This window comes from Sinocyclocheilus grahami, unplaced genomic scaffold (genome assembly GCF_001515645.1).
Source record: "Sinocyclocheilus grahami isolate Dianchi unplaced genomic scaffold, SAMN03320097.WGS_v1.1 scaffold729.1, whole genome shotgun sequence".
Classification (NCBI taxonomy): domain Eukaryota; kingdom Metazoa; phylum Chordata; class Actinopteri; order Cypriniformes; family Cyprinidae; genus Sinocyclocheilus; species Sinocyclocheilus grahami.
In genome coordinates, this window is record NW_015505908.1 from 286,737 (window position 1) to 310,553 (window position 23,817).

Genomic DNA, 23,817 nt, shown 5'->3' on the forward strand with positions numbered 1-23,817 from the left:
ATAATTTTTTTTTCATTTTGTTTTTTTTTTTTTTTTTTTTTTTTTTTTTTTTTTGAGTGTGGGGGGGGGGGGGGGGGGGGGGGTAAATAACAGGAGAGGGAGCTTGTCAATGACCTGCAACAGAGAATGTTTTCTTTTTTTTGCCATTCACAAAATTCATGTGCTGGCCTACTAACTAGTTTGCAGATACACAGTCTTCACACTAACAGGACTTAGTTCAACCTAACATTGCTATGAGGTGAATATAGGCACCAGCTTTTTTGTGCCAGATCTCATTGGCATTCAGTGACGGTTATAGACTAGTCTGGCCTGATATCCCCTGCCAGCCAAGCTGGATTGCTAGAAGAGGAACTACCAGACAAACAAAAAAGGTCTTCAGTTGGATTAACTCAGTATGTTTAGAGTTCTCACCAACAACTGAACTACTTCTCTCTGTGTACTTTTCCGTTTTCCCTTCACCCTTAAAGAAATTATTGGAAAAACAACCATGTAAAGAGTAGATTTAATGGATCCTGTGCACCCATGGCAGAGTAAGCAAACACGTTTGGGGTATATAATGATATAATCTAGTAATATATTTTGTTCAAAAACTATTTATTTATTTGTTTATTTATAAATAATATCCAACCAAATGATATTTGGAAACATATTGGAAAAAAAATGTGTTGTACAAACAATCTTCACTCTGAAATTGCTAGAATATTTTTTTACAAACAAAGAAACGGTATGGAATTTTGAAGAAGAAAAACAAAAAACAAATTTTTCTTGTAAAACATACTGCATTAATCTTTGTTTTATTTACAACTTTGAAAAATCATTTTATCATTAAATCATTAAATAAATGTTTTTTATTTTTTTCTTTCTTTCTTTCTTTTTTCTTTCTTTAAACACTAAACTAAATGGAATGTGGAAGCAGTTGTTAATGACTAATTCACTTCAGTATTTCAGTAGTAGTTCAGTCATTTATTTATTTTAAATAGCAAACCTTTTCAGACCTTTTCTCTGAGCTATTTCATATGTTATGCAATACAATTATACAATTAGTGGATTGCCAAGAAATAAATATCTATTCTCATTTTTGGGTGAACTGTTCTTTAAGTGTCTGAATACTTTTTGGGGCCACCAAATTTTCCACTGACTTTCAAGAAAGATACTTATTATTTTTTTCTTTCCGTACACTTACTGCAGTAAAGTAGTGTTTATATTTGTTACTTAACAATCTCTATTGCATGAAAGAAGCTTAAACAACTAACTGCCCAAACTGTGTCCTGACATGTTTTTACTGTGAATGACGTGACGATCATTTTCTCTGTGCTGGCTGACCTACTGGCTGTTTGAGAAGCTGGAAAAGTCTAGATTAGAGAAAAATGTCAGAAGTATGAGATGGAAAACACTGTGTATGGAACAACACTCATGCTGAGCTGTTACAGCATACACAACTGTGTTTCCATTGAGCCACTGTACCATCAACTCCCCTTTTGTGTTGTTTGGCAATAATTAAGTGCTTAATTCTAGTAAAGCCTGGGTGTTGTTGACCAGCTGTATGACTGTGTTGACCATGAGAAACACTGGGAAGTTCCCAGCTCAGTAGCACAGACAGATGAGCAGCTGGGGCGTGCTGAGGCTGAGACTGTGGCTGAGATGAACCAAGGCTGCAGGGAGGGAATATCTTTTTGGCTATGTTTGAGTGTGTGTGCGTGTTAAGGATCGCGGCAGTACTAGGAAAACCTTCAACTGCAAAGTATTGTAGGGAATGTTTGTAAAGAGTAGATTTAATGGATCCTGTGCACCCATGGCAGAGTAAGCAAACACGTTTGGGGTATATAATGATATAATCTAGTAATATATTTTGTTCAAAAACTATTTATTTATTTGTTTATTTATAAATAATATCCAACCAAATGATATTTGGAAACATATTGGAAAAAAAATGTGTTGTACAAACAATCTTCACTCTGAAATTGCTAGAATATTTTTTTACAAACAAAGAAACGGTATGGAATTTTGAAGAAGAAAAACAAAAAACAAATTTTTCTTGTAAAACATACTGCAATAATCTTTGTTTTATTTACAACTTTGAAAAATCATTTTATCATTAAATCATTAAATAAATGTTTTTTCTTTTTTTCTTTCTTTCTTTCTTTTTTTCTTTCTTTAAACACTAAACTAAATGGAATGTGGAAGCAGTTGTTAATGACTAATTCACTTCAGTATTTCAGTAGTAGTTCAGTCATTTATTTATTTTAAATAGCAAACCTTTTCAGACCTTTTCTCTGAGCTATTTCATATGTTATGCAATACAATTATACAATTAGTGGATTGCCAAGAAATAAATATCTATTCTCATTTTTGGGTGAACTGTTCTTTAAGTGTCTGAATACTTTTTGGGGCCACCAAATTTTCCACTGACTTTCAAGAAAGATACTTATTATTTTTTTCTTTCCGTACACTTACTGCAGTAAAGTAGTGTTTATATTTGTTACTTAACAATCTCTATTGCATGAAAGAAGCTTAAACAACTAACTGCCCAAACTGTGTCCTGACATGTTTTTACTGTGAATGACGTGACGATCATTTTCTCTGTGCTGGCTGACCTACTGGCTGTTTGAGAAGCTGGAAAAGTCTAGATTAGAGAAAAATGTCAGAAGTATGAGATGGAAAACACTGTGTATGGAACAACACTCATGCTGAGCTGTTACAGCATACACAACTGTGTTTCCATTGAGCCACTGTACCATCAACTCCCCTTTTGTGTTGTTTGGCAATAATTAAGTGCTTAATTCTAGTAAAGCCTGGGTGTTGTTGACCAGCTGTATGACTGTGTTGACCATGAGAAACACTGGGAAGTTCCCAGCTCAGTAGCACAGACAGATGAGCAGCTGGGGCGTGCTGAGGCTGAGACTGTGGCTGAGATGAACCAAGGCTGCAGGGAGGGAATATCTTTTTGGCTATGTTTGAGTGTGTGTGCGTGTTAAGGATCGCGGCAGTACTAGGAAAACCTTCAACTGCAAAGTATTGTAGGGAATGTTTGCAAATGCAATTAACAGCAGGAAAGGCATATCAACTCAACTTTTTGGACTCTGATGCTTCTGTTGTATCAGTCCTTTTGAAATCAGTTGTAATTTGAGGAACACGCCAGTGGATGACATTTTAGTGATGGGAAGAGCAGTGTACAGTCTGATGAATCAAATTAACTGACCTAATGTTTAACTGACCCCCAAATTAACTGACCCCCTTCCCTCCATATCTCATCCTTTCCCGTTCTCCCTTGCCCTGTTGTTCCGATCACAGATGACAGGAAGAATTCCAAAGGGCAGCAAATGGAGTTTAAGTCAAATCAATGGTTTGGGGCCACTGTGCGTTCCACTGGGGACCATATTCTGGTGAGTCTGTCTGTGGAAGGTGTGAAATTCGCTCTGAAAGAAGATTGTACAGAGCTCAAAAAGATTATTCTGCAACAGATCACATTTTTGCTTTAGGGACAGTAAAAAATATTTTATTAGCAAAAGCAGTTTTATATGTGTCAGAAATCCCAGATTAAAGTCAGTATGTCAAATTGGAATTATGTAGTCTTTATTGTAACGTTGTAAGAAACTGTTGACACTTTTATTTTAAAGTACTTTAGTCTTGTCTTTCAGTGCTGATATGGCACTAAAAATAAAGAAGTTTTTAAGTAAGTTGCAAAAATATATGTCAGCAGATATTTTCCGACATGCTGTTTGGAAGAACTGGGTTTCAGATGGTACTCAACACAGCTGATTTACAGAAAGATTATGATTACTACTCATGCACTGATCTGCACATATCTTTATTTTATTTTTTCTCCAGGCATGTGCTCCTCTCTACCAGTGGAGCACGTATGGATTCTCAGAGAGAGAGCCTGTCGGGACATGTTTCCTGAAGAAAGGCAATGACATTGTGGAATATTCACCTTGCCGCTCTAGTATGTACATGATCACAGCTTTTTACCTCTGGCTGCTCATGTCCTTATTGGGTCACTCCCTCAGAAATGTCTTAACTAAGATTCATGGGATATCATACTTGTGTATCATCTCCAAATCACTCATGGTTTTTAAGACATGTCTGAGTTAATAAGTTCTCACCAGACAATGTGCCAGTTGTCATATGGTTATGAGAGTTCCTCTGTCTGTTTACCTTCCTTTTTCTAACCTTTCCTTCATGTTGAGACTTCCTTAAAACGATTTCTGGTTTTTGTGAATATATGAATGGCTTTGAGTATTTTTTTTCCCCATCAGACTCAAACTCACCTGAGGGGCAAGGATTTTGTCAAGCAGGATTCAGTGCTGACTTTGTGAAGGTATGATATGTTTAGTAGAAATCTGATTAAAAATATTAGGACAGGTGATGCCTCATTTTCATTACATCAAAAAAATTTTTTAATAAATAAAACTTTCTTTGTAATTAAATTGTAATTATTTGTAATAAAATTGTTTTAGTTATTTAGATAATCGTTTAAAATATAATAATCATTTCAAATATAATAACATTTAGTATGATCATCACCTTTTCTTTTATATATTTTAATAAGTACGGGTCAGAATAAGTATGTTGATTCATTTGAACATAAGTATATCTGTTTTGCTGAATGATGATGGAACATAATTTCACCCATATTTTGACATTGAATTTTTACAAAAGGTATTTGATACATTTATATAGACAGTTGCATTTAATTAGCTTTTTATGTATATTAAAATTGGTGCAGTTTCATCTTGGACCCATATATAGCTGTGTATGTTATTGCCTATTCTTGTCCAGACTTGTACTAAATGTACCAAAACGTGTTTTTATGTCTCCTTCAGAAGAATCGGGTTGTTATTGGAGGACCAGGAAGCTTTTATTGGCAAGGTAAACCGATTTATTTTATTATCCCTCTGTGAATTTAACACCGAAAAGCATAATGGAAAAAAGAGAAACAACAATGTGCTCTGTCAGGATTTTTTGTGACTCCGAGAATGTCTGCTGTGTCTTCAGATATAGCATTCGCACAAAACAGGCCAGTGAATGTTTGCACAACATGGGCAGTACATGTTTAAATTCACAAATGTGTCTTTGGCCCCCGCCTGTCAGAGAAATGCTGCTCAGACGAGAGGGAGCTATGTTTTTGAGTCAGTAAATAATTCAAAATTATATGCTGTCTCCTTCAGTGAAGATGCGCCTGATGTTTCATTGAAATGATTTGTGTTACGCTGTATGCTGTTGAGATGGTTGTTTACTGAGTCACAGCTCTGTTATGACCTCATAGGGTGGGGTCATGGTAGGAACCGTGCCCAGAAAAGGCATTTAATGTCTAACACATCTTTCATGAATTTCATGACCTGCAGTGATCATTTTAAAGTTTCAGTTTAAAAGCTTTCTAATAGCCTTTTTTTTTTTGTTTAGTTGTTCTGCTGAGTCTCTCTTTCCTGGTGGTATGATAATTATACACCCTGCTGAGAGTAAAATGCTTTCAGAAAAGTGAATGTGATTGATAGTAACTGAAGGAAACCTTGGTTAGGCTTGAAGTCCTTATTTTGACCTGTTTACATTTTTGAATGAATTTATGTCTCATTAACAAAATTATTTTGCTACAAAAAGGCGACAAATCTGGGGGACGTTTGGGAATTGTACTGATCGCTCAGTAATTTGAAGAAATCTTAAATGATTTATAAAGCAATTAAATTATTTTTAGCAAATGTTTTTATTGTTGTTTTGTTTTTTTACTGCTGAGTGCCTCTCTTTGCTAGTGGTATGAAATTATACAACATGCTAAGAGTAAAGTGCTTTAAGCTTTTAAACTTAAGCTGACCTTGGATAGACTTGAAATCAGTATTTATTTTGATGTGTTTCCATTTGTTAATGAATTCCTACATTATCGTTAAGCCTCATTAACTAAATATTTTTTCTACAAAAAGTGACAAATGTCTGGGAACTTTACTGATTACTCAAATTAATTAAATGTATTTAAAAATTCAAAGATTTTACATTTTTAACAGCTTTTTTTAGTGGTACATTTAAATGAACAGACTGAAGGAACTTAGCCGTTGAAATAAATTAGACTTAAGTAAGAGATCGTTTGAAGGGAGTGTGTTTGATTATTACGTCAGCTCGCTCTGTTGTAAGACTGTGTGAGCAATAAAACGTAGCATAAAACATGTTGATGTACTGTTTTGTTTTATCTCTTCCTGTAAAAAAAATAGCTTGCTGCTGAAAAGGCTACACTGTTTTTAAAAAACCTGAGCTCCTGTTACACTACTGAAAAATGAAGTTAGTAGCATCACAACATTTAATTTACTCCCTAACACCGATGTTGAGACTAGTCTAGATTAGTCTAGTTAAGATTAAAGACCATAAGAATGACTAAATGCATGAACAACCATTAATAATAATATTACATGATTGAGGAGGGCGTGACTGTTTAGAATACTTTTTGTTAAGCATGTTTTTACTTGTAACGTGTACATGTCTGCATACATTGGCACTGCAGCTTTCTGGTCTGTCGAACTTTATATGCAGGTTGAAGAAATCTATTACCTGCACACTTAATTTCATATGCGTGTTTCATATTTGTGCTTTCCTAACTGTTTTCTCTTTCTAGGTCAGCTGATCTCAGATGACATCACTGAGGTCATCAGCAGATACAATAAGGAGTTTTTTACTCCTTACAGTAACCAGTTATCAACCAAGTCAGCCGGGGCTCAGTATGATGACAATTATTTGGGTAAGCCTGTTTGTGTCTTTTGTTTTGATGTCTCTTAAAGTTGTAATTTTGTTTTGTGGTGTTGCACTGTTACCTGGAAATCAGCAGTAGAGCTCAGTGTAATATTGGGTTACATATGTATTTAATGTTTGGGTGCTTTGAGTTGATAAGAATGTACAAAATTAAACAATCACTAGTGCAATGCAGATATTTATGTCATCATTTGATTCGGTTTTAGGTTACTCTGTGGCCATTGGTGATTTTAACGATGATGGTGAAGATGGTAAGATATTTAATCATTTTGATATGTTTGATTTTGGAAATGATATATAACAGTTTGGGATCCATAAGATATTGTTTTAAAGAAATTAATACTTTTATTCAGCAAGGGTGCATTTAATCGACAGTAAAGTCAAAAATGACGATAAAGACTTTCATAATGTTACAAAAGATCACTATTTCGAATAAATGCTGTTCTTTGTAGCTTTCTGTTCAGCACAGAATCCTGAAAAAAGTGTTTTATGGTTTCCAGAAAAATATTAAGCAGCACAACTTATTTCAACATTGATCGTTATAGTAAATCTTTTTAGTATACCAGTATATTATAATGGTTTCTGAAGGATCATGTGACACTGAAGACTAATGAGTAATGGCTGCTAAAAAATCAGCTTTGCATAGATTTGAAAATAGATTTGAATAGAAAAGAGTTATTTTAAATGATAATAATATTTCACAATATGAATGTATTTTACTGTATTTTTACAATCAGATGTTTGAACGGTAGTGCAGTTTTAAGCACCAACAACCACAAGTTGTCAGTGGCTTGATTTAGCTGATCTTTACTGACCTGCTCCAAATATCAGCCCTATAGTGTTGCAAACTGAAGTAGTGCATCATGGGAATTACTTAAATCTGATTTTTCTCTCCATTGGGATCAAGAAGCTTCTCTGCTAAATGAAAGCATTGTTGTGTCCAACTCATTTCTAATTCTTCCTGCCTCCCTAGATTATGTCACAGGAGTTCCTAGAGGGGAGAAAGCTCTTGGTTATGTGAGTTTCATACTATTTTGGTCAGGAATATGATGAGAACCCATTTAAAGTGATGCAACCCTGCTTGAAACAGCTTGCATGAATCTCTGTCTGGTTTTGTCTTGTTAGGTCAACATTTTCAATGGGAAGAACATGGAGTCTGTGTATAATTTCACAGGCACACAGGTGAGCATTACAAAAATGTTTACACCTCTTATTATTCTGTTAGACATTGTGATGTGTGTTATATGACAGGATAAAAGCATATATGAGCAGTCTTGCCTGTGAGCACCCTGCGGGTCACGTGACATGCCCATGCTTGTGGTCATGGCACAGTTATGTTTAACATTTGTTTATGAGCGGAGAGTTCATGTCCTAAATCCACTCCCACATCTGGAAGCTATTGACAGCAGTGTCGCCAACACACGAGAGCGAGAGCTGAAAAGAGGATGAGGTTTGGAGTCAGCAGGCCTGTGTTTTTGGCTGATTGTGATTGCTTCAGTTCTGATTCATCAACAGTTAATCAAGCTTAAGTCAACACAAGCTTAACAGAGATTTATGAGTCAAAAAGCTTGAAAACTGAATCTTGATATACTGTAGGGGGCACCACCAATACCAGTGATAATAATGATATATTAGTAGTAATAGTAGTAGTAGTATTGTTGTTGTTATGTTAGTCGATTTGAGTGTTATGGACAATAGCTTTTATGTAGACAAATATTTTAAATTTTTACTGTTTTTGTTTGTCTTAAAAAAAGTATTAAGTCTAAAGCTCCAGTTTAGTTATCTAGTCATCTTCAATTAAGTGTTTCTCTCTCTCTCTCTCTCTGTCCAACTTAGATGGCTGCTTACTTTGGTCATTCTGTAGCAGCTGTTGACATCAATAATGACAGGTAAGTGATGCTTTACACTCACACTCTGTTGGATGTTTTTTCTCATTGTGGGAATTCAGTATTTGTGAATCAAAAGCAGATCACTCTTTAACCTGGCCTTCAGGAAATCAGGCTCACAGACTTAAAGGGATACTTCAGTCAAAAATTTTAATTGTGTATGTACTCGCCCTTATGTTGTTTAAACCTGTATAACTTTCGTCTGTGGAACACAAAGAAAATATTTTGAAGAATGTTTCAACTGTTTGCCCATACATTGAAGGTCTTTGAATCTAAAAAAAAAACATTTCACAAAACCCAGTTTTCAAAACACGTGTTGGGTGAACGATCCCTTTATGGGCAAACAAAATAATAGTGTGCCTTCTGTCTTGATGCATAAAGACTATTAATCAAAGAGAAAAAATATGCAGACATTAAAAATGAAACTTGGAAAAATAATAACTTGAATAAAATGAGTAACTTTTATTTTATTTATTTTTTTTCACTTCATCAACCTTACTCGCCCTTATGTTGTTTAAACCTGTATAACTTTCGTCTGTGGAACACAAAGAAAATATTTTGAAGAATGTTTCAACTGTTTGCCCATACATTGAAGGTCTTTGAATCTAAAAAAAAACATTTCACAAAACCCAGTTTTCAAAACACGTGTTGGGTGAACGATCCCTTTATGGGCAAACAAAATAATAGTGTGCCTTCTGTCTTGATGCATAAAGACTATTAATCAAAGAGAAAAAATATGCAGACATTAAAAATGAAACTTGGAAAAATAATAACTTGAATAAAATGAGTAACTTTTATTTTATTTATTTTTTTTCACTTCATCAACCACATAATCTCTCTGGAAATCCACAAAAAAGGGTTACTATAGTTTTTAGCTTTTAATACATTTTTATGATCACTCTATCTGTTAATAGTGTAGTGATGTATGAGGCACTGCTCACACACAAGTCAATTTCAAACCAAGCAGCTTTCTCTTGGTCAGCACGGCAAATTTGCGTGACCAACTTCACCCTCACGCAAACCTCCCAATCACACGGATTCCTATTGAAATGAATGGAACTCGCCCGTGAAGTTTTGCAGAGCACCTTAATGTAGATTTTGATTATTAATGCACAAATGAGGGCCTTGCAGAACATCCGTTTTAAACTCAGATTTGCAGTTCAGATTACTGTGATAATATTTACCTGTTATACATTGTTGTATTGTCGGTATTTTGTTAATAAAATATAATATAATATAATCAGCTCTTCCCCAGTCCCTCTATTACTAGAACCAACTATCTGTTTAATTTTTTTGGGGAAGATATGGAAGTAGATGGCCTTTCTTACCTGGAGTATGATGTTCTGATGTTGTTGCTGTTACTGCAAAACTGATCTTCTGCCAGGAACATCAGGTCAACCTGCTGCCGTCCAGAATCAGGTGGTTTGTCTTCGTCTGGCATCTCAGCTGAGGCCTGTCCACTATGGGTGACCCTACAGTAGCTTTGAAGTACCAGTGGCGTAGCTCTCAGCATCACTGATGCACATGTGAGGGACCCTAACCTACCTACTCAACTGTTTAAAACAACCGCATGTCAACCAGCCACTCAAAACTTCCTAACAACCACATAGCGATGCATGAAAAAACACAGAAGAGTCCAGCAAACGCAACGCAACACACAAACAACTGTTTAGAAAACAATATGTACAGTATTTACATATGTAGGTCCCGCTGTGAGCTGCTGCATGTGGCACTGTGATGACTCGGTGTCTGGGCTTCTTTCTTCGGGGTTCCTCAGACAGAGGCTCTTCACTGACGTCCACATGGATTCGTGGAGCGAAGCGTCTGCTGGTGGTGAAGCTCTCAGTGATTAGGACGCGTCCATCTGGCTGCTCTGTCTGCAGCAGTGAAGGGCAGTTGAGCGTCTCCCACAGGCACTGCTTGATCTTCAGCCCCAGCTCAAGGCTGTAGGGACGCTGTCAAGCACAGCGTGTCTCCATCATGGGCTCCACAGAGCGGTAAATGTCCTGGTAACCCTGTATTCTGCAGCCGTGGATGGAGACAGTCTCTTCCTGCTGACACAGAGGCACTGGACACACGTCCACTGAAAGAGACTGAGGCTCCTGGACAGATGTCAGGAAGGACAGCAGCGTTCTTCAGATAGCGCTCTTCTAACCTGTTGGGTCTGTGAGCTTTGGCAGAGATGCAGCTGTAGGTGTAATTTAACCTGATGACAGCTGTAGGTGTGATTTAACCTGATGACAGCTGCCAGCTGTGAAAGCTCACAGGCCTCTTGAATGAAAGAGACGCCCTCCACCAAGAATCCCCTCAGGTGTGTGGGAAGAGCCCTGCTTCTTCTGGGGCGATGCTGCTCCATGAAGATGCCTAGAGAAACACTTTACAGATTTGACAAATTGATGAAACTCACCGAACTGTAGAGTTGAAGGCTTGTAGCATGTGATCAGGCTTCAAGGCTTTAGGGACAGTTGTGTTGATTTCAAATATAAACTCAATTTCAACTAAAGCTGCTGTTACTGACATAGAATGTTGAGGCTCATTTAAATGTAAACAACACTTACAAAGCAGTAAGTCAATTGACAATACACGAGACAACTTTTTTGAGCAATGTTGCACTTTCCCATTGAGAATGGGCAACACATTTCTATCTGGATACTTTAGATCGGTCATGTGGTCTCACCTGTGTCACCTGGTTGCCTGTTAACGGCAACATTTCTCAAAAAGTTGCCTCGTGTATCATCACCTATAGAGCAGCTTGAGCTCTATGATACACTTACTATACAGTATGCATCTCCATTTCAATTATCATCTTCATTTACAGTTTTCTGTATATATATGTATAAATATATATATATATATATATATATATATTCCTAATGTGTGTGTATGTAGTGGTGTCTGTAAAGGCCAGAATCAGTTAGTGGCTCATGGATGAATAAGTGCATATGAACAAATCTTTTAAGTGAACAAACCATTCTTGTTCACTTCCTAGCACTGACTCATATCATTTGCTCAAGTGTCTTCCTGTTGAAGCAAGCAACTGCTTTGGGGGCTTTTTTCCAGCCTCCAAAGACATCCAAAGTATTTAATTGGTTGGACCTACTGTATGAATGTGACTAAATGAATAGGGGGCATGTGATTTATTCAACAAGTGAGTCGATCTTTTTAATCAACAACAGAAAGGGGATAAAAATAATTAATTAAAGATTTTTATGAGAGTTTTGGGCATTTTAATTTAATGTTTTTTAGAAACCAGTTGAGAACCACTGCTTTAAATTATATTCATTTTAGGAATCCATTTTTATTACTCTGGGCCAAGTAAACCTAGCCTAAATATATGCACAACAATGTTTTGAGAACATTCACTGGCATTATTTAAAAAAAAATGAGCTGAGATCTGGACATCATGCAACAGTGAAGATATAGTTCCCTATGTTTTCCCGACAAGCATCTCTGTGCCTAAACATGTTGACCATTTTTGTTCAGGAAGGCCCCGTTTTTATCATGAGGTTGTTTTTATCCTCTTATCTTTTTTTTAGTTATGTGAATTCATTACAATCACTTTCAAAGTTTGACATTTATTCAACAGAATCTTCCAGCTGGTTTATGCTGGTTGGTAAGTGTGGTATGCTGATATTGATATGCTGATTTTTTATCTTAGAATAAACCCTTTATTTCCCCCTTTAGGAAGATGGATTTGTTGGTGGGGGCTCCTCTGTTCATGGACCGCGGCTCAGATGGGAAGCTGAGGGAGGTGGGTCAGGTCTATGTCTACCTAGGCAAAGGTGGCTTCACCTTCAACAATGTCATCAAACTCACTGGCTCTGAGATCTATGCTCGATATGGAAGCTCAGTCTGCAGCCTGGGAGACCTCAACATGGATGGATATAATGGTACTATTTTGACTTTCCTGTATTCTCTGAATTTCTGTGCTGTTCTTTTAAGAGCCCAAACTAGCTTCCAAGACAGACAGAGACAGTGCATATATAGTCATTTGTGGTCATGGTCGGATGCTGTTGTCACTGTCTTCCTCGTCTCATTGTGCAACCGTAATCATGACTCATGAGCTTTTTGAGCAATGGCTGTACGTACAGATAAAAACGCAGTACTGCCCATGGCAGTTACCCAATAAACAACTTCAAATGGTTTTATATTTAATCCCTTTGTTTTTTCTCAGATGTGGCCATTGCTGCCCCATATGGGGGGCAGTTCCACCGCGGCCTGGTGTACATCCATAACGGGCGTCCCACCGGGCTGAATCCTGCGGCCTCTCAAGTTCTAGAAGGAACATGGGCGTCTGCTTCTATGCCTTCTAGCTTTGGTTACGCCATGAACGGAGGCACAGATGTCGATCAGAATGGATACCCTGGTTAGATTCCAGCACATTCACACATCTTTTGCAATTAACTGATTACAGTCACTTCAATTCAAAGCTACTTCCTCTCCTACACTTCTACCGCCACTCATTCTTTTTCTCTCACACTCTCTCCTCTTATAGACCTGATTGTTGGGGTGTTCGGAGCTGACAAAGCCGTTCTGTACAGGTACAGTATGCTTATGCTTCACTTTGAAGTCACACATGCATTTGATAGACTTTTATGATCAGGGCCATTAAAGTTGGTTTCATTTAATCCAGCAGCATTTAATTTGCTTTATGTTCAAGTAGTGAAAGCAGTTACAGTCTGTATTAAAAGAAAATCACTGTGGAACATTTGCCATCATCTATTTGAGCCCACCCGGCTTAGATTTGCATTGTATTACATGTACTGTAGAAGCCCTAATGTACAGTCAGCTTGTCATTATTGCACAATAAGCTCTGGGTATTGAAAAACAGCTGTCAAAAGTTTAGTCGTACAATGTGAAACTACCTTCTCAGTCCATCAAGTCCATTAATGGTTACTAAGCTGCAAAATTGGATGATTCCGAATACCATACAGTATTGATGTCTCAAACATGAACATATTAATATTACCACACACCACATTTTAATATCACTGCTTCTTTAGTATTCAACATCTTGGATATGGCACTTAATTTTGTGAATTAGGCAGGAATTTTCATATGCAATGAGGATAACAAGTCATAAAAGAGGTCATTTACATATAGAAGTCCAAAAGGTACAGCAGCAAAAATAACCGTTTTTCTGGAAGTCATGTAAAACTAAACTGAAATGGTCATGTAAAACTCACAGAAAGATAATGTACAGTCATTTTCTTTTAATGTCTACAATCTTGCACTATAAGACTGATGATACCTGCTTGTTTTGTGTTCCTAGGGCTCGTCCGGTCATCAGTGTGAACAGCACACTGGATATAAGCCCACAAATCCTAAACCCTGAAGACAAGAGCTGCACCCTGCCTGGAACAACCACCACAGTATCCTGGTGAATGTTTTTTTTTTTTTATCAAACATTTTCAACCAAACAGCTATTGAAATATTTTGCATCTAAGTGGCGACATGTAATGATAGAAACATAATGGCCAAATAAAAAGTGCACTAAAATCATTGCAGTAATCACTTTGTTGCATCTTATATGCCCAGTAAAAACATAACAAATATATTGTGAATATCCCTAAAATATCACTAAACATTTTCTCTTTTTCTTTAAATGCACATTTAGATTATTTGAGGGTCGCTATTATTATTTTGTAACATTCTGCTTCTTTTAAAACCACAGTTGTTTGTGCAAGAATGCAGTAACGTATCACAGTCTGTTTAGAAATAGCTGTTTAAAGAAGTGATTTTCTTAAATAGAAATTAGCGTACATTTGGTACATCATCAGTAATATCTTTAAGATACTTGACTATTATGCACTGAGAATATCATGAAAATAATGGGAATTCTATTCAATACTTTCCCTTAGCTTCACTGTGAAATACTGTCTGAAGGCAAATGGCAAGGGAGCGCCATCTTCTCTTCGTAAGTACTTGTTTCTTTATATATGTAAATTATTGAAATGTGTAATATTCAGGAAGCTATTATTGCACGTAGTAGGAGCACAAGGTAGCTGTAAATGGAGTCCTGCTGTTGCGGTGTGTGTTATGAGCACTGCTGCGGGGGGAAACTAGAGCTCAACGTGTCAGGCATCAGTGTGTTTTGAGCCGGACGTACGGTGCAGAGCCGTTAAAAGCCTAGCGTCCGGTGCTCACAAAGCTTTCACATGGATCTCACAGTCTGGGGTGTAATGGCTACCAGACCCACAGCCCACTGTTCATAGACCACAGACCATGATGCCAATTCATTATTTCACTGTGCGCTTTGAAGTTCTCCTATGCTCTGGTTGAACTCATGGCTGCCGTTATGCAAGCTTAAGGTGCGGATGTGTGTATGGTGCAAGGCCTGTCATAAATGGATCTGCCGTGATCTAAAATACATAAACTGTGTGTCAGTTTAGTTGTTTTGTTTCGAGTAGGACATGTAATGGGTATATAGGTAAATACTACTGTTCAAAAGTTTGAGACCAGTAAGATTGTTTTTTTTTATTTACAAATGAATTATTTTTTTCAACGTTAAATTTATCAAAAGAGAGAGTGACAACGTTGTAATGATGCTAAAAATTCAGCTTTACCATTACAAGAATAAATTATATTTTAAAATATATTCAAATAGAAAATGGTTATTTTGAATCGTAAAAATATTTTACAATATTACCATTTCTTTATGTATTTTTAATCAAATAAATGTAACCTTGGTAAGCATAAAAAACTTGTTTCGAAAACATTGTAAACTAGTTAGTTTAGCTAAAAAAGTGATAATTTTTGTTTTCCACGACAGCATTCCTTTAAACATGTGATTTTTGCGATTTTTGCGACTTTGCTCTCTCCCACCTTCAATACGACTGAGGTGCCCTTGAGCAAGGCACCGAACCCCCAACTGCTCCCCGGGCGCCGCAGCATAAATGGCTGCCCACTGCTCCGGGTGTGTGTTCACGGTGTGTGTGTGTGTGTGTGTGTGTGTTCACTGCTGTGTGTGTGCACTTTGGATGGGTTAAATGCAGAGCACTAATTCCAAGTATGGGTCACCATACTTGGCCACATGTCACTTCACTTCATATAGTATAATAATAGGTATAGTCACTAGTTCTGTCCTACTTTATTTACCTCACTATGACTAGGCAGACACATTTCTGAATACTGAATAAGTGTTAATGTATCAGTGTGGGTGATAGTTTACCCATAAATTTACTCATCCTCATGTTGCTCCAAACCCAAATAGCGTTTGTTCTTCTGTAGAACATAAAAGAAGAGATTCTGAGAAATGACTTAGAGTTTGTCATGCAATGTAAGTCAGTGGGGTCCAGTATTACCTGGTTTCCAGTGTAGTTCAATCTCTTTAATGTCCTCTTTTGTGTTACGCAGAAGAAAGTAAGTCATACAGGTTTGGAATGGCATGGGTGTACTCTCCCTTTAAATAGAATGTTTTAAGCACTTGAAGTAGATTTTCAAAGTCAAGTGCTCATATGCCGCCTTTAAGTACAGCTGTTTTTATATATCTGTGCTTGTAACTAAAAGGCCCGTAGTGAAACTCTAAGATCTAAGAGCCATAACAATTGTGTCTTTTGAGCAAGACCATTAACCCCAGTTTATTCCAGGCAGACTGAACCAGAGATTTAAAGCAGCTGAATGCTTACAGAGATTCAGGGGTATCACTGCGTTTAAAGGTTTCATGGTTGACTGCTTGTGTTCTAAACAGTTTCATTTGCGTATTATATTTCTTTTGCTTGTTTCTTTTAAATGGCTTAAATTTCTTTTTAAGGAGCAACTCTGTTATGTGGAAAATGTATATAGCTCCCTTATTCCTTCTGAATTTACTGCTTTTTATTACTATTTGTGTTTCTCTCCATTATACTTGAAATGAAAAATTGACCTGGAAAACCCTTTCATTCAAAGATTTCCAAGTGGATTTGACCCTGGACCGCCTCAAACACAAGGGAGCCATTAAACGGGTCCTGTTCCTCCATAACAAGATGCCTCATTATTCAAAGAACATGACTGTCTCCAACAGACAGGGACCAGCCTGCGAGGAGCTTCAGGCTTATTTAATAGTGAGCAAATCCATTCACATTTATGCATTTGATGATGTTTTTTTATCCAAAGCATTTTGCAGTGCTTGCAAGGTATATATTTTATAGGAAATCAAACACATGACCTAGGTGTTCCTATTGTAATGCTCTACCAGTTGAGATACAGGAACACACAGAATCCCTGTGTGACTCATTCACTTCTGCTGGTTATGCCAGTACTGGGCTGTGAAAAGTTTAGTGTAGTTTTGCTTTATTTGGCCAACTGAAGAAGTGCTGATGCCTTTATGTCATGAAATATGTGTTTGCTCTGTGCTTAAAGCTGTAGTGGCAGATAGCCCAGATGTTTGGCACTGGAATATGCCATTATTTTGTTTTAAAAAAAGGAACAATGTGTTACAGAGCTAAAGAAGGATTTGACCTGGAAAGCCAAAGCTCTCTTTCTTGGACATAAAAGAGCATGTTGTAGAGCTTGTAAGCTGGACTGAAATTCCCCAGCCTTGAGCTCATTGAACTAGAGGCCCAATTTATCTGTCCATCCACTCTCTACCTCTCTCTCTCTTAACAGGATGACTCAGAATTCAGGGATAAGATCACACCCATTTCTGTTTTTATGGAGTACAGCTTGGATTACAAAACAGCAGCAGATAAGACCGGCCTGTTGCCCATCCTTGACCAGTCTACACCTACAAATGTCACTAAGCAGGTACAGCTGTTACCTACACTAGACCTCTGGTTACAGGGGCACTACATATACACTACATACAATACAAACGACTGGAAAACCATGGGAATTCATTGGTCATAAAGTGTGGGAACCCTAAACTAGATGTTATATTGTGCAGAAGCCGCTCAAAAGATAAATCTTCCACTAGCCATTAACAAAGACTTACATGCTGATTTACAACAAACAATTAACATTAAATAGCACTGGATAAAAATTAGAAACTCACTTTAATTTCCTATACTCCCTTGTGACTTTCCAGGCCCACATACTCCTTGATTGTGGTGAAGACAATATTTGCAAGCCAGACTTGAAACTGTCTGTTGTGAGGCGAGTCATTGTTTCATTTGAGCCTTAATTTCCACTGCAGTGTCTGCTGGTGTGGTGCTGGAGATTAACTTTGTGCTTTTGATGTTTTGTGCTCTAGTGACCAGAAAGAGATCTACATAGGTGATGATAACCCCCTGACCCTAGAGGTCACAGCAGAGAATGCAGGAGAAGGGGCATATGAGGCCGACCTTACTGTCACCCTACCATCTCAGGCAGATTTCATTGGAGTCGTGCGTAACAGTGAGGTGAGCAGTGACCCATCTACACCTCATAAAGTGCACTGTCCTCCCTACTGTGACCTCCTGTAATGAGACACAACTAATGTTGAATTAAAAGAGCTGATTTAACAGAAGTTCCAGGTTTAATAACAATTAGTTTGTTTGGTTTAGTTTGGACAGTAGTTAGATCGCTTAAAGTAAGATTTATAAGCGCTTTAAAAAAATACAAGCTGCAAATTGCTTTGGAAAGCATTGCCTCATTAAGATAATTTAGTGCAATTAAGTTGGAATTATTTCGATTTATCAATAGCAATACCACAGTTACTGTCTATGAAGCACAAATTTTGTTGAATCAGAGCACTAAAAATTAAAAGGGTTAGGGTTGAAGAAAATAATTCTTTTGTTCAGCAAGGGGCACTAAATTGATCAAAAGTGACTGTAAAGACATTTTCTATAGTTACAAACTATTTATATTTCATGTGTGTGTGTGTGTGGTGAAGTCATTTAAGATCTGTTGAGGGTTCTTTTGTTATTTCTGTATTTCAGACATTGTCTAGACTGTCCTGTGCCTTCAAGAAAGAGAATCAGACCAGAGTGGTGGTGTGTGATCTTGGGAACCCAATGAAAGGAGGAACTAAGGTAACCAACAGACTTTCTGAAGTGAAAGTCTGAAGTGTCTGCATATGTATTTGTACCAAAAGTCATTTTATTTTTAATGTTGCTTACTGTAACATAAATTAGCTGTTTTATTTCATTTCATATTTTTCTGTAAAATTGTGGTGTTTGTGTAGATAATAACAGGATTGCGCTTCAGCGTGCACCAGCTCTCTGAACAGGATACAGAAGTCAAGTTTGACTTGCAGATACAGAGGTATTTTAATTAATTAATATATTGCTTTTACAGTAATATCGTTTATAGATTTGCTTGTGCAATGTTAATTAAATTGAGTTTGGTGGGCCATTAGAACAAATGTAAAGCAAGGACACTCTAAACATATATTTTCACTTCCTGTCTTTTTATTTAAATCAGTAAAACTTCAGACAGCATTTGCTTCTAATGCTGCTGTTTCCTGCTGACTGCCAGTGTTTGTTTTTTTTTAAGTGTTAATTACAGGGAACTGCTCTTTTTGTGTCTTTTTCTACACATCCTCATGTCTTTGCCTGTCTTTAGCTCAATGATTTATAGTGCATTTCTGAAACACAGAGTGGAGTTTATGGAGTTTTATCTGTAAATTAATTAAATGTATTAGATTTTGAAACAACAGCACCGCCTATTGCTTGATTGTGGAAGTTAATAATTCCCTTCTGCTTTCAGCTCAAATCAGTTCAACAATACCAGCAATCTGGTGTCTGTTGTCACACAGCTTGCTGTGCTGGCCAAAGTGAAATTAAGAGGGTATGATCATTTAAATCATATTTCTGTTAAACAAATGTGACTTTTTAAAATCAGCATGAAATGCCATTTAGAACACATTTTACTTTAGAGTTGCTTTACACCAGTATGCAATGCATGAATGCAAGTACAATGGTTTGTGTGTATCCACACAGGATTGTGGGAATACCGAGTGTCAGGAGATTAAGTGTTGGGTCGGCCGGCTGGAGAAAGGCCAGAGTGCTATTCTGTTTATTTACTCCAGACTCGCCGTGAGCACGTTCCTCAAGGTAAAAACAATTCAATTGACTAACACCACAAAGCCTTAAAGATCTTTAATATACTGTTTTCACTGCACAAATGCTAATACACATAAAACACAGCAGTGGTTTTCTTTCCTTTTAGGCTGAAAGTCAAAACAAATCGTACAATGTTCGATCCACAGCCTCCTTCAGTGTCATAGAGATGCCATATAAAAATCTCTTTTCTGAGCTCCCAACCAGCACGACATCAGTAAGTTTCTATGATCATCAATGTAAACGGGACATAACAGGATATACTTTCTTTTTCTTGGATTTTCTTGAGTCAGAAAGTGAGTGGAATGGTTATGTGTAACTACTGTTTATGAAACGAACACATTTGTGTGCCAGATATATGGTGTTTTTAACTGTCTGCACTGATCATGACAGAGGGTTGTATGGTGTCAGTGTCATAATCACACGTCTCTGTCCTACAGGCCTCTCTGAAGGTGATCTGGAATTCAGAGAACCCTCAGCCTGTCCCAGGATGGGTGGTGGCTTTGGCTGTCCTGGCTGGACTTCTTCTCCTGGCTTTGCTCATCTTTGTCATGTATAAGGTGAACAGCTGTAAACATGAGTTAAATTACTTGGACTGATTGATAGTTTGATGGACTATGGATATCAGAAGCAGCGTTGCCTAGTCCTGTCTGTAATCAATAAAATATTAATTAATATTTTTAGCCCCTAATGAGTGACTGTTACTTGCATTTCCATGACCTTTTCAATAGTTATTTATTTATTTTATTAAAGGGGTCATATGATGTTGCTAAAAAGAACGTTATTTTGTGTATTTGGTGTAATGAAATGTGTTTATGTGCTTTAAGGTAAAAAAAACACATTATTTTCCACATACTGTACATCATTGTTTGTCCTTTATGCCCCGCCTTTCTGAAACGCGTCGACTTTTACAAAGCTCATCGGTCTGAAAAGCGAGGTGTGCTCTGATTGGCCAGCTATCCAGCGCGTTGTGATTGGCCGAATACCTCAAGTGTGTGACGGAAATGTTACGCCCCTTACCATACTGTGATGCCGTGTCCTGGCCGGAGCGATGAGACAAAAACATTAAAACCCATTATAAACGAGGCATTTGTTGCATCCAGTGGGGACATAATTACGGATTATAATGACTTATAAAAAATACTGTCTTTTTACGCGTTGCGTTGCATCGTGCTGCGTAAACATAAAACCATGTCTGCATTTGTGATCAGAGAAATGACAAACAACAAGTACTACTCTACACTGCTCAAAACTCGCGTTTGAATCGTCAGTGGCAAATCCTTTAAATGAAAACATATTTACAGTCTGTGAGTCAGAACAGCCGGCATTATGGTCTACTCTTCCAGGATCCGGAAACAGTCCTCCATAAAATGTGCTGGACACATCTGAATATTTGGGTTGAACTGTTCTGGAACAGTGTTGTAAATACAACTTAACCACTGGTTTCTAGTCGTGTCCTCTTTTGGAAGACCAAACAAAGTAGTTTCGCTTTCACAACGAAGCACACAGCGTCTTCACGACATGGTGGCAGCAACAATACTACAGCGAGAATAAAAGTTGCGCCTTCTTTCTTTGCGTGAACATTTGGGCGGCGTTATGCAAATCTCCCCACGACACGAGCCGTTTTAGGTAGGCGTGGTTGACTCTTAACTTTTATAAAGAATATCTCTTTGGATTTGAGACTTTAGTCTTTGCAACTTTACAGATCTTCTTTATGCACCAAGAGCTTGTAACACTCCAAAGAGAAAGGAAAAATTTTAATTGCATCATATGACCCCTTTAAATGTAAAAATAATATTTTATATTTTTATATTTAAAAAATATTATATCTCTTTTGATTTTTATTAAATGTTCATTGCTTGAACAGTCAATTTTCAATGGTATTTGTATCAGAGATGTAAGTTTTGGTATTGAACTATGCACACACATATCAGTGACTGGTTTCATCTTGATTTCTCCTCCTCAGATGGGCTTCTTTAAACGTGTGCGGCCGCCCCAGGATGACAGCATAGAGAAAGAGCAGCTTCAGCCTCAGGAGAACGGAGACAGAAACACAGAAGCCTGAGCTCTTCATCTTCACTAGCCTATCACAGTGCCAAGGCAGGAATGTGCCTGATTTACACCAATGCTGATGAGAATACAACACTACGTCATCTTTATTAGCAGGTCAGCATTTAATCATGCAGACAGCCCTGATGAGTGAGATGGCTGTCGTCATTTGAATGGTACATAGCTGAGGTGGTTTGAATAACCATGATGCTCTCTTAATAAGACTAAATCCCTGTGCCAGTCCCTTTTCCCTTTGCTCCTGTCCTTCTTTAACTGCACTGAGTCTTAAGACGAGATTTGATTTTCAGTTGGGCATAGAGAATTAACACATTTAAAATCATAATACATTTCAAATTGTTTACAAGAAACAAAAATAAAAGTAATGAATCTTAAATAATAGAAAATGAGATCATGATTTTTACAGTTTTATTTTGTGGAAAGATGTGACGTAGTTTGGCACATCATTAGATTGCTGGTTCTGCTTCTTCTGTGGGAGAATCTTCTGTTATATTATTTTCACAGCTCATTTTCTGCTGTTTGGGGCTTTCTGCAGGACTCTGGACTTCCAGTTCTTATCTGTTTTCTTTGCAGTTGTTTCAGCTGTTGGGATTTGGACTCTTGATTTCTTATTTGGGCGTAAAAGTGTATTATTTTGAGAAAATATTCTTAAGTCTGTCTACTGTAAACACATTAATTTAGAGCAGGGTTGTGTTTGTGCATTTAGAGCGTTTGGTTGAATCTGTATTATAAAAAGAAAAAAATATCTTTGCACAATAGAGCAATAAATACAATTGTAGCATTTTTGCATTTTGAATAAAACCCCTTATGGAAAGAGCACCTTTATTATAATGTTTTAATTCCCCTTTAGTTTTAATATTCCTCTTGGTCACAATCTAAGCAAAGTATTTTTTTTAGATGAAAGATTATCGGTTTTACCCAAATACATGTTGATTAGAATAAAAAAAAAATCTATTTAGTGTAATGTATCCCAATTAATATTAATTGATAAGAATAGAAAAGTTTGATGGCATGGAAAAACTGAGGCTGGAATCCTTAACAATATTGGCCTTTTTTTCAATTGTTTCGTTATATTGAAAACAGTTATTTAACTAATGATTTATGGTTTAAAGGTTGCGGTTCATAGTTATTGGTCTTAATTTTGACTTCAGATATACTGAAATAACAACCCATAAACACTGAAAAACCTGGATTTCTTATGTTGCTGTATTATAGTAATGCTGCTGCCCATATGAATTTACCCATATTGGGTTGCCATAAGTATGTTGTCTAAATGAAAAATTGTATACATTTATAATTCAATCAAAATTATGCGTTTTCCACAAATAAAATGATCCAGAATATATTCTCTTTTGTTTGTAAAGTTTGTAAAAATAAATGTATTTTTGAGAATCTACCATGTTTAAAACAGATCACTGACTCTTGACTTTTTGACTTTCCTTTTCTTTTTTTCCCCCAATTTTGTTTGGCAACATGCTGTTAATGCTTGTGTAATTCAATAAACCGATATACTGATGTAGTAGGAATTGTTTTGTTTGTTTGTTTTGGTAGTTGGTCTTATGAATATAGCTTTATTTCTGGTGTCTAAAGCTCCTGTTATCATAACACAGTTTTCTAATCTACAATGATGAACTTGACCTCACAGGACTTGTTTAGCTGTTAACAATTATCTGGTTGATGAATAACCAACTGCAGGCTTTAAATTCAAGAATAATCGTCTTTAAATTCTACAGTGCTTCCATAGTTTTTGTCCTTGTGTACTTGAAACAAAACCGCTGTAAATAAGTTCTGCGCTTGTAATGAAGAACTGTAAAATTAATTGTGGATTTGATCATTTATTGTAAAAATGTTTGCATTGTACATAATGTAGAAGCTCACTGTGCATCTGTTCGTAAGAAGCTGAGATCACTGCCCGGTTCATAACCTGTAGTTTGCGTCCCCCTGAGAAAGAAACCCACAGCCTCAGAAAAAAATAATGCCAAATAGGCACAGTAAGTAGGAAATAGGATTTGTCATGATTGTTTTCTGTTATATTTTGCATGTGCATGAGCAAGAGTCTCTGCATTACCTCTGGAACAGTCGTGCTTTGGTGCACCCAAGTAAGGTGGTGTAGCGTCTGGACCAATCAAACACACAATATATATTTTGTTTTTATATTTAACAAATACTCTGTA

The 23,817-nt window shown here is 36.9% G+C and overlaps 1 protein-coding gene and 1 pseudogene across 1 annotated transcript in view; one reads left to right on the forward strand and one right to left on the reverse strand.

Annotated features, from left to right (window-relative positions):
• Positions 1-23,162, forward strand: part of LOC107560459 (integrin alpha-V) — a 25,364-nt gene extending 2,202 nt beyond the window's left edge. Inside the window, exons 3-27 of the mRNA XM_016244647.1 lie at positions 3,292-3,383; positions 3,829-3,943; positions 4,257-4,318; positions 4,824-4,869; positions 6,599-6,721; positions 6,939-6,983; positions 7,706-7,749; positions 7,858-7,914; positions 8,569-8,621; positions 12,303-12,508; positions 12,793-12,984; positions 13,114-13,159; positions 13,891-13,998; positions 14,480-14,535; positions 16,506-16,660; positions 17,205-17,342; positions 17,623-17,690; positions 17,788-17,935; positions 18,455-18,547; positions 18,700-18,779; positions 19,224-19,304; positions 19,393-19,570; positions 19,686-19,793; positions 20,017-20,136; positions 21,543-23,162. Of these exons, the coding sequence (XP_016100133.1) occupies positions 3,292-3,383; positions 3,829-3,943; positions 4,257-4,318; positions 4,824-4,869; positions 6,599-6,721; positions 6,939-6,983; positions 7,706-7,749; positions 7,858-7,914; positions 8,569-8,621; positions 12,303-12,508; positions 12,793-12,984; positions 13,114-13,159; positions 13,891-13,998; positions 14,480-14,535; positions 16,506-16,660; positions 17,205-17,342; positions 17,623-17,690; positions 17,788-17,935; positions 18,455-18,547; positions 18,700-18,779; positions 19,224-19,304; positions 19,393-19,570; positions 19,686-19,793; positions 20,017-20,136; positions 21,543-21,641 (2,513 nt within the window). The 3' untranslated portion in view covers positions 21,642-23,162. The remainder of the gene's footprint in view (positions 1-3,291; positions 3,384-3,828; positions 3,944-4,256; positions 4,319-4,823; positions 4,870-6,598; positions 6,722-6,938; positions 6,984-7,705; positions 7,750-7,857; positions 7,915-8,568; positions 8,622-12,302; positions 12,509-12,792; positions 12,985-13,113; positions 13,160-13,890; positions 13,999-14,479; positions 14,536-16,505; positions 16,661-17,204; positions 17,343-17,622; positions 17,691-17,787; positions 17,936-18,454; positions 18,548-18,699; positions 18,780-19,223; positions 19,305-19,392; positions 19,571-19,685; positions 19,794-20,016; positions 20,137-21,542) is intronic.
• A 43-nt stretch (positions 23,163-23,205) lies between these two features.
• Positions 23,206-23,817, reverse strand: part of LOC107560460 (alpha-aspartyl dipeptidase-like) — a 3,152-nt pseudogene continuing 2,540 nt past the window's right edge.